Below are 11,432 nucleotides of genomic sequence, written 5' to 3'. Positions count from 1 at the left end.
GGAAGAGGCCAGGAAAGATGACTGTTAGTGGTTAGCTGAGTGAGGAAATTCAGAAAGAGGAGCAGGGTAGAAGGCTGGATGACCACCTGAGATGACGTGAAAGCTGGGTGGGCACCTGGGAACAGCACAAGTTGTGCCTCCAAGAGTTGCAATCCAGAGGCATTCCTTGCAAATAAAAAGAAAAATCCAAAACATTGCTGCCACATTTGGTGGCTGTGCTAGAGGAAAGAGAAGGGATGTAAAGTTTCTTGACTGGGGCAGCATTTGTTTGGTTGTGGGGTAGATTTGTGGTGACAGATCAAGATCTCTCACTTAACAAGAGGAGACAAGGTCAGACCATCTAGGGAGATGGCTGAAAAGTGAGAATTTTTAGAGGCTGAAGAAAGATATGTAAAGGAAAACAAAGCAGTGAGGTAATCACCATGGGAAATGAGAACTCTTTTGGACTTCCTTACACTTACTTCATTTATACATTAGTATTGTTTGATTTTGACTTACATATGGGAGGGGCATCCCTGTGCATAGGGGACTCAAAAGGTCTTACTTCAGTTCTTCTAGGGAGAGTCATCATCCCTAACCCACGTGGGTGCTCTGTGGGGTCAAGTGTGCTGGCCAAGAGAAGCTCAAAAGATACAGGCTTCCCAGCAGACACTTCTGGGGGGTCATTGTCTAAATGGGCAGAAACCAGGGCTGGAGGGAGAGGCTCACCCAGAGAGGTGGTGGGTATGAACAAGGCTTCTGGACTACCCAAGGCTGAGCCAATGGACAAGGGAGGGAATGGCTCATGCCCACCGCACCCCCCCCCCCAAGTCAGCCATGCTGAGAGATGATGCCAGAATGGCACCTGCTGTGCCTGGATCTTAGAAGTGTTCGTCTCCTTCTCTAAGAAGGCTGGCGAAAGACCAAGAGGTTCCAGTCATGCACAGCTGTCGACAACCCAGCTCTGTGCACTACAGCTGATCCAGTTCCGCTACTTGTGCTTAGTGGTGATAGACCCAATATTGAAATATTCCATAAGGCATTCAGCTTGGACTGGGGCTTTAGTAGGCAAGGAGATCCGATCCTGGACTCCAGGGACGTTTGCTCCTTTGGATGGATATTTTGTGGTTTCCATTAGAATTTTAGAAATGATGATGAATTACATGTTTATTTCACTAGTGCCTGTTGGTAGCAGATATTTACATTGCCTGAGAGAAACAGCCCTTCCTATTCTTATAAAGATTGGCTGGTTGATATCACAGTATTCATGATCCCTGTTAATACAACGGGTATGTAGCCTTAATCTTGAAATGGTCAATTATGCTTTGTTAGTAGGAAGATTTAGTTCTCTGAAATCAAGCTCTGTTGCTTGTGTGGTCACAAATCTCTAGCTGACCACAGGGCACGTTAGGATTGATGTCTAGGGAGGGTAGTGTCTAAAATTAACTTTACAAATACCATTTTCACTGGTGGTAAATCTCAATCACTTAGTCATGCTGACTACTTCAATTAGCTATTCTCTGAGTGCTAAAGTATTTTGTCCTCTTTCCCCTACGACTCTCTTATTTGAATTAGGTGGATGCATGAAGCTTTCTTTCACCAAGGTAATGAGGCCAAGTAACAGTTTGACTCCTTTTAACATTTATTTAAGTTTTATGGTGTTGAACTTTGAGATTTTTTCCCCTCCCACTTAGTTATGCTGTTCCATGCAGTTGCAAGATCGCAAGCTTTTTGCACGATTGCAGATACCATCAACTACTTAGTTTCAGACACAGGACCAAATTCATCTCAATTTCCATCATTTATCTGTCAGCAGTACAACATCACAATGATTTATTACAAAATTTTTTCTTTTCCACCTAACTTCCAGGAAAGCACTCATAAGAGAACTTGATATATTTTTCAATAGAACTAAAGAGATAAAAAACGTAACTTGGCTGACCTATGTCTGGATTTGGAAATGCTTCCTTAGAATACAAGTGAGTTCAGCTTAGTGATACTAAAGAATGTCATTTAGTATTGATTTATCTCAAAACTCCATGGTCTGAATTTCTTTGATCCAATTGGTAACTACAGAGTTACCAATTTTTATCTTGTGCTTCAGATTCAGGAAGCAGCAAACAATGCAATAACCCTTTACTATGCTTCTGTTTCTTCCTGAGCTCTTTCACAGAACCGGTTTGTTTTCTAAGAGAAGCATTTAGTTTTTATTTGCATGTTAAACTTTTAGCTGAGTACCTAGAGGGAGCCAGAACAAGTACAACTAAACAGGAGTGGTGGTTTAAGATTCTTCTTATCACGCTGATCAATTGTGAGCTAGAGGAAACTAGCAAGGGAAGATGGAGAGACAGCTCAGCAGTCTAGTTAGTTCTATTCCAGGAAAAAATTAGAAGGAAGGCATGTAGGGGAGGGGAATTTGTTTGGATGTGTGACAACTACTGCAAGTCTAGTTCATCCCACTCAGCAGAGGCCCAGGCCCCAGCTGTCTACATATTTAAATACCTATGCATGTCAGCGAAGCAATAGCTCAGTCCCTGGAATTCCCATTTTTTAAAATTGTTCATTAATGAGTAGTTGTACCACATCACTTTCTGAGCTGGCCACTGGCTCTTGCCTGACTGTTTACTCTATTTACCACTCTTGGGGGAATGGTTATGAAAAGAAAGGAGCTTTTCTTTGAGACTCAACTCAAAGTCCTGTGAAGCAGTTGTCTCTCTTACAAAAAAATGAGTTATTTTTCCTTGAACAAACCTAAGCACAATACTGGAAAATAGAGTTATACTGGAAAAGAATGTCATCATTCTAATTTGCCCAGGAATATTTTAATAGTACAGTACAATATGTAATAGTACTTAATGGGATTAATAGTAGTTAATAGCACAGTACTGGGGTTGGCAAACTTTTCCTGTAAAGGGTCAGAGAGTAAATAGTCTTCTGGCAATGTGACCTCTGTTTTAATTACTCAACTCTGCTGTGTATTGTGAAAGCAGTCATAGAAACAGATAAACCAATGGGTGTGCCTGTGTTCCAATAAAACTTTATTTATGGACACAGAAATTTGAATTTGATATAATTTTCGCATGTCACCAAGTATCCTTCTCTTGTTTCTTTTTTTTTTCTTTTCCCCAGCCATTTAAAAATGTAAAATCAGTCTTAGCTCGCAAGTGGTGCAAAAACAGGCAGTGGGCCAGATTCTGTGCGCAGATTTGGTTTGCTGACCCTTTTTGTAGTAAAAAGAGCCCATGGTTTTAGCCTCAGCACCTGGATTTGAGACCAGGATCTGTGATTGACTTGCCTTGTAGCCTTGGGGAAGTTACTCAGTTTGCCCAAACCCTAGTTTTCCGTCTATAAAACGTAAATTATAATACTCAAGCTCTGATGGTGGATTAGAATTAAATGAGAAAACTTGTGCAAGTACTCTGAATGCTCCAAGACACCACACAACGTAGGGTGTAATATTGTTTGGTTATTATTGTACATACTGTGCTTTGTCAAAATCAAATAGTAGCCTGACAGAGCTTGGACTGCTAGATGACATTCTACATCAAAAGCTCTCCAAGACGTTGGAAGAGGTATGCTTTACTCAATTTTAAATTAAAGGATAACAGTTTCTTAAATGCGGGGTGGCCATAGAGTCTAGAAACAAGGTATTATTAGTTGATTATATTGTAATGCAATATCAATGAATCATCTATTATGTATATGTTGCCTATGTTTTTTGACTTTATAGCCATCCATTGAAATGAAACCATAGAAGATAATGTTTACCATCTATGTAGGACATTTAATCTTCAACTACCCTTATGACTCTTCTGAATCACATAGAGTATCACCCAAGTCAAGGAAAGAAAGACTGTAAAGTAGTCAGACCCTTGGCAAGCTGTTTTGGAAATGACTATGAATATATATATATACATATATATATATATATATATATATATAATTTTAAATCTTGTATCACTTAGCTAAGCAAATGATTTCACATTATTTTGCTGAGTTAAAGTAGTTTTCTAATGGAATTTTTAGAGTCTCTTTCTCTGTCCACCAGCTCCCATATTTATAAACAGTTTCTGAACATCCCAAAGATACTGGCTTCAATCTAAATAAAAAAGCAAAGGGGAAAAAGTAAGAAACCTGAAATGTAAGAAAATGTAGGAAGGGAAAACATAAGAATGTTGCTTGGAGACTTCAAAACTTAGGCTTTTAAATGAAGTCATAAATAATTTTTAAATTAGAATATAATGAAAAACAGACATTTCAGGGCCCTAGTTTGGTTAAACCAGCAAGAGAAAATTGTGCTTAAGAAATAGATTGACCTTTTTAGAAACAGTAGCTGGATTTCTGTTAGGGAACATAAGATATTGAACTAAATCAATGGAAGTGGAACTGGAGAACTAGGGAAAAGAAAAAGAGAGGGACAGATGGAGGAACAAGTGGGGAAAGAGAGGTTTCCTTCTCCTGGACATAGAGTGTCTATGTATTGGACCAACCAGGCTAAAAGGCCATATTTCAAAGGGATGGAAAAGTAATGACCTGACATTACAGTGATTGCAAAGGTGTTAATCCAAAAGAGTATAGTTTGCCCATGGGACATCCAAGGACACAAACAATTTTATCAGTTACATAAAGCTGACATAAATAAATAGGTGCTCTTCCAGTTGGAAAGCATGTTGAGGTGGGTGGGAATGACAATCTGAGGGTCTTGTCAGCCCTTGGGGAGGTCATGCTCCCAGCTGAGTCTGCCCTTTCCTCCAAACTGGAGTCAATTGTGGCAAACTGTAACCCTTTAGCCCAAAGTTCTTATCTGGCTAATGGATACTGCCATGCTTTTATGGGAAAGGGACTCAAATACACCATCAAACAGACCAAAATATCAAGTTGAGTGTGATCCTCATTCATTATGAGTATTGGTGCATTAAAATAGGCTTATTTATTTCCATAGCTCTGGATTTGCTAACAAAGTGACTGCGTGATTGGAGCCTGGATATGGTGGAAGAGAATGGGTAGAAATTGTAGGGTCATCTTTGCTGAACTGTTAATGAAAAACACCATTCAATACTTGCTACTTAGAAAATTCAGTCTTAATGAGCTTTTTTCAGTTCCAAATTTTAACAGTTGACACAAAATACACTGTTAAACTGTGTTATCAATAATTGTAGAAAAATAGACATGTTTGATAAGGACATTCTAATAAAAGGTTCTTCTGGAGCATCCTCATTTAAAGATTCAGAGGCTCATATTACAAAAATGAGATTTGGTTCATGTTCCATCTCCAACCACATTGACACCAAAGACAGTGAGAAATAGGGAAAGACCTCATACCTGGGTGCCCTGTCACAGATACAGAACCGACGTGTGTGTCTGACCAAAGGGTTGTCAAGGCTCTTCATTCAGTTGTGCTCAAGGGCCCCCAACTGCTCTTCCAACCAGACAACAGGGTGTGTGTTGTCCTTTAAGCCTTAGTAATGGACTTAGAAAAGCCCATTGAGTCTTTAGGAGCTAAATTAGCAGACTTTTTGCAACCCCAGCTGATCTTGCTTTGTGCTACCATGCCTGGCCCTGCAACTCTGGTGATGCTGCAGGGATAGCGCCCCCAAGGCAAGAGGGCCCTTCCTAAGGCTACACTGAGGTAAGGCCACAGTACCTCCCCACAGCCTGGCAAGAAGTGTATGGGGCTCCCTCCTCCTCCTCAATTACAACCTCCTCTTTGGAGTATGTGGAATGAATAAATGATTCAAAAAATATCAATGTGAAAAGTGAAATGTTGGCAAAAGGAAAGAGTTATGGCCAACAGTTTTGTTTTCCATACCGTCAGTACCAAGAAGCAGTTGTCTTGATACAAGGTGTCAGAAGTGGGAGAAGAGAGACCCACCCCCCATGTCAAATTGAGGAGTTACTTTCCTTATCTCTGGGACATGCTTTTTAGTAGACAAGGTCCCCAAACTACAGTGTGAAGGCCTGTGATATCTGGTCAGGGAAGGCAAGGGCAGCAGGGAGGGACAGCTAGTTTGAGCTCTTTGACCTCCATGGTGCAAAGCCTCAAACTGAGCACAGCTGTAGAAGTTGAAAATGAACTTGGATCCAGTCAATGAATATTTATGATGGATGATTATGTTAGGGAACAAACAGTTTATAAATGCCAACTTAATGTGAAAGATCTGTTTCAGTGCAAAATCTCCACCTGCCCTTGAGGTTTTGTCTAAGATTCTCTTCCTTTTCTTATTTTTTCATTTGAAAATTTTTTCATTTTGAAAATTAGATTTTCAGTACAAAATACTATTCCTTCCTTCCCTCCTCCTCTCCTCTCCTTCCTTCCTTCCTTTCTTTCTTTCTTTTTATCTTTGCAGATTAAAATGAATTAAGGCTGTAGTTTTTTGTTTTCTTTGATTGGGAGACACTTTGGATTTGATTTCTAACCTGTGGCATACTCTAGAAATATTTCTTAGACAGTCACCAAGATTGTTGATCTAATCTTTAAATACTGAACTCTGGAAATTTCATAATAATAAACTAATAATAATAATAATAATAAAAAATACCAATGCAAGGAATGCTGATGGATAAGCCCCCCAGGTATAGGAAGAGTGCCAGATGGAGTCAAGGTGTGTGAGATCAGTGACTACAATATACTTCGCCCATTACATGCCATTATGAATTTCATGACTTTAGACCCAAACCACCTTTTACTAATTTAACATGTCTCATTTTTTAACTGTGATTATAGAGTGAAAATAGTTGGAGAGTCAATGGTTTTGTAGAAAAAAAGTTTCTCAAACTGTGGTACTACAAAGGGTGAGAGCTAACTTGAAAAGCATAAACACATAATTCCCGTCATTGGTGGGAATTCCCTGGTGGTCCAGTGGTTAGGAGTTGGCACTCTCACTGCTGGGGCCTTAGGTTTGATCCCTGGTCAGGGAACTAAGATCCTATAAGCTACGAGGTGTGGCAGAAAACAAAAACAAAACAAAACCAAAAAACATACATCATTGGTGACATGCCAGAGCATGTCCTCCTCCTGAAATTCTGCCCCAGGCTAGTCAGTGAGGTCTTGTTACTTAAAAAAGAGACCTCAGTTTTGTAAACATTTCACAGTATATCAGCATACTGGTGGTGTGTTTTGCCATCTACTGAACCTCCAAACTTCTCCCAGACCTATGGCTTATTAGATTTAATCAAAGGGAACAGTGAGGTACCCAAACGGCTGCCAGTCTGGGACACAGAGCAAAGGCCATGCACTAAAGGGCCAGCGGTCAATGGGACCAAAGAAATCCAGAAAACAGGACATCAGAACAGAAATGCCTACTGTACTTTGGGAATCCTTTTTTTTTCTTTTAATCTTATTTCTAAAGTTATATATCTAAACCTACATTAATTTTACATCTATGTACATTATTTAGAAGTTTTGTTCTACAGTACTTTTGTACATGCTGGATTTTATTACTAACTGCAAAAGAAAATAATTACATAAGGCATATATATGTACAGTATTTTGTCATTACCTCACCTGGGTCCTATAAATGCAATGTCCGCAGAGGGCAAGCACCTCGCCCTGTAGATGAAATTTATTGAGATGTATAAAACTGAGGGCTCAACTCTATGTCTCACTGCATGAATGAATAGGCACCAGAGACCTTCCTCATCATATCCCAGGTAAACTCTTTGATGCACTCTTCTGAGTGATCTGGTATTGTACAACACATGCAGGTAAGTAGCAGAAATCTCTAGGACTTGGATGTGTCGTATTCAGGGAGGAGACCAGGCTTGGGTCACAAATGAGGGCACATGACACCTTAACCCAATCTGAATCTGCCTTGTCAATCTGAATAACTGAGAGGGCAGGTAGATATTTTACACCTTGAAGATTTGTTTTCTGGTAATGCCAAACTTCAATATAAGGAAAGAACAAAGTAAGAGAGACAGAAAAGAAAGAGAATGAGAGACAAGGGAAGGTTGTGGGCGGAGAGGAGAAGGGGTGGCCCAGCCAGGGGACTAAACTTTGGATTCGTTCTCTAGATTCGCCACATCACCATTCCTCTCCGTCTGCTCCTCAGGGTTCTTTTCTTCCTCCTCAGTCTCCAGTTCTGCATGTTGGTTGAGTTTGCTGGAGACGGACCAGCTCAGGGGCAGCTCAGCCCTGCTGGCTAACTCGGCCAGCTCTTTGGCACTGAGAGATGGGGTGCTGGTCTCGTAGGTCTCGTGGAAGCTGTTGTAGTCGACTTCGTAGAACCCGTCCTCCAGCGTCAGAACAGGGGTGAACCGGTACCCCCAGAGGATCTCACTAGTGATGTAGGAGCTTCGAGCTTGGCATGTCATCCCTGCAGAGAGGAGAACAGAGGCTTTAGTGTGTGTGTCTGTGGGCTTTGTATCGCCCAGGGGACTCAGGGAGACAGGCAGGACTGCTGCATGTGATGTTGAGACTGTGACCCACATAGGCTGCTATAATAGGGAAGAACAGAATCTGACTCCATATTAAATCTGCTTCTTTTACTTTAACCTTGTATTCAATTGCTTTTGCTACAAGTTAAGAATGTTGCCTATAGCTTGAAATATACAGGATATCCCATTCTCAAAACTCCGACCTTTAAAGGTATAACACTTTCCCATTCATATAGAGGTAAAAAGTTGCAGAACAGAGGATAACATTTGTCTTGTTGGAGGTTTACAGGGGCATTATGACCTGACCTACATGGACAGCTGCAAGAACAAAGGATTCTGAAGTCTGCAACAACCAGCCACACCCCCTCCTCTTTTAGTATAAAAGAAGCCTGAATTCTAACTCAGGTAAGATGGTTCTTTGGGACACTAGTCCACCATCTTCTCAGTCTGCTGGCTTTCGAATAAAGTTGCTATTTCTTGCCTCAACGACTCGTCTCTTGATTTATTGGCCTGCCGTGAGGTGAGCAGTACAAGTTTGGACTTGGTAACAGTGTCACAACTACAAGGAGGTGTCTTTCTTGTTGTAGACGTGTGCTACCATGCAGGAGGGCATGTGGTGGAGATACCAGACTTCCGCATGGAATCCCAGGGAGCAACGTGAAAGTTCTGGCTCACACCAGGCACTTGCAGGCACTTGCCTGCAAGGTCAGGCACACACACAGGAAAGCATGTGTGCACACGCACACAGGTGCACACTCATGTGGTTGTGCCTTGTCCACTTTTTACTCCAGGATCATCTGAGGTCATGACTTTTGTCTCACGCTGCTTTTAGAGGTTTTGCCGGAGCCCTGCTGGGATTTGAGTCTTGGTTTTGGCCACAGACTTAGAATGAAATTTGACATTTTAAACTAAACTTATGCTGCCTTTCAGCTGGAGGCCACGGATTTGTGTTACCCTCCCATTGCCCTGACACAGAGGCAGCTACTGTGGTCACCCAAATGAGGTTGGAAAGGATGCTGATCTGAATGTGTACTTTCCCCAGGACCAGTGGAGATGGTTGTTCAGATTGTGTGATAATATAATACTTTAAAGTCGCCCCCCATCTCACCTGCCCTTCCTGCTTATAGACAAGAAGACTTTTTCTAATTTGCACAAAAATGCCATATGAGCTACTGGCAGCCCAGGAGCCGGGGATAGCTTCCTTTTAAATGTGAAAAGGCAGAACAAGGGAAATCCCACCCACCTCCTTAGAAAAGGAAACTAGGCAACAGGCTTGGTGTAAAATACGGGGAAGCCATTGGTGCATTTTTTTTTCTGAGGTCGAAGAATTCTCTTATGAAACTTCTCAGGAAATGGAAGCGTTCATTCAGCCATTCCTTCAGGGCTGATTTTCCATTAGCTCAGTAGGTCCAGTACCAAGGGCCCACAGTGCTTTTAGGGGCCCATCGTAAAGTATATTACATATTACATAAGGTAGATTATATACTTTATATTATATAATTATATAAAAATATAATTAGAAAATTTTTAAATGGAATAAAGGGCCCGCAAAGGTAAAACCACGTAGGACTCACCATAGTCCTACTGCAGCCCTGTGTTCATTCATCCAGGGAAGCAGCCAGCCAGTCAGTCAATACATTATTCCTTAGGACAGCCTATAATATATATTAGGCAATTGCTTTATGCTGAATGCATGTGTGGTGAGGAGAAGAGGACACATGTAGGTTTTACACAGAAGGTTTTACACAGTAGGTTTTTCAGATCTACAAAATATTCCCACAGCAGTGCACCTGTTCCTCGTGGCTAGAAGAAGAATGTTGGGGCCCAGGGACTGAAGTGACTGACCCACTGCAGCTGGCAGAGTCTGAGCCCATACAGCCCTCATTCACATTCTGCTCTTCCTCTGAACCTCAAAACTGAATGCTACCCTTCTTCAATGTTTCCCTGACTACCCAATTATTTGGTCTGCCCACCCCCATGCCTCTGAAACAAGTAGAGCAGGGTTACTGGGCATTGTAAAGCAAAGAACAACAGCATCTTGCTTTTATTTCTCAACGTTTCTCTTCTGAGTTACCAACTCTTTATCTGTGTTTGGGAGTGATGGGGGAAGACAGGTGATGACAGGGTCCTGTGGGCTCAGAGTGAGGCACAAACAGGAAGTCAAAAAGAAAGGTGATAAAATAACTTTCAAATTTCTCTTCCCATTGAGGAAGCATATGTTTATTGTGACATGACTAGAAAACAGAGACAGGCATATAAAATAAAATTCACCTAGATTTTGATTTCTGGCTATGTAAATGGCCAAATGGAACTAGAAATTAAAAATACAATTATTAAAATTAAAATCTATATGGAGGTTTAACATCCAGTTGGAATTGACTGAAGAGAGAATTAGAAACTTGGGACACAGGTGTGAAGAAACAACACAGGATGCCGCCAAGAGGTTGTCGTTGGGACTGCTGGAGAAAGGACCTCTGAAAACCCTCTCCTCCATGAAAGCAATGAGAACGCTGGCAGAAACGGACAAAGCAAACTCTTTTAGAACTCTGTAAATGAACTCCAGGAGTGTTTGCTCAAGAAAAATGGCTGAATCGCAGTAAGAACCCTGAGCTTTGGGAAATTTTAATTTTCCCCCTGCTCAGCTTTACGTTAGCCTTAAAAATCAACAGCCTGCAATCCTGGTGCAAAAGAGCAGTCTAGCAACTGCTGGAGGGGTCAGAACAGGATTGGAGCTCTTTCAAAGCCTCATGCTCAGAATTGTCATCATTTGAAGTTTCTAGCAGTTCCCTAGAAAATCCCATTTACAAGGCTAGTCTCTTTTTGACTTGGGACAGAGTTTGCCCAATGCAAATAACTTGTTCCCTTGGGCTGTTTGTCAAAAACAAACAGTGGTTAAACTTTGTACTCTCCCCCAGCCCAAATTCCTATGTTGTTCTAACCCCCAGTACCTCAGACTGTGACTTGTTTGAGAGAGGGTCTTTAAAGAGGTAATTAAGTTAAAATGAGGTCATTGGGAGGGGGTCCTAATTCAATATGACTGGTGTTGTTATAAGAAGAGGAGATAAGTTACACAGACA

General features: G+C 41.2%; 1 protein-coding gene across 2 annotated transcripts in view; it reads right to left on the bottom strand.

The window, feature by feature from the left end:
* Positions 1–7,968: 7,968 nt before the first annotated feature.
* Positions 7,969–11,432, bottom strand: part of KCNJ6 (potassium inwardly rectifying channel subfamily J member 6) — a gene marked incomplete at both ends in the record, with an annotated part of 206,837 nt that continues 203,373 nt past the window's right edge. For both annotated transcript variants that reach the window (XM_082840115.1, XM_082840116.1), the window contains one exon: positions 7,969–8,294. In XM_082840115.1, coding sequence (XP_082696241.1) covers positions 7,969–8,294 — 326 coding nt within the window. The remainder of the gene's footprint in view (positions 8,295–11,432) is intronic.

The sequence above is a fragment of the Leucopleurus acutus genome (assembly GCF_964270905.1).
Source record: "Leucopleurus acutus genome assembly, chromosome: 5".
In the NCBI taxonomy this organism is placed as follows: Eukaryota; Metazoa; Chordata; class Mammalia; order Artiodactyla; family Delphinidae; genus Leucopleurus; species Leucopleurus acutus.
The sequence above is the reverse complement of the archived record's forward strand: the minus strand, read 5'-3'. Positions and strand labels throughout refer to the sequence as shown.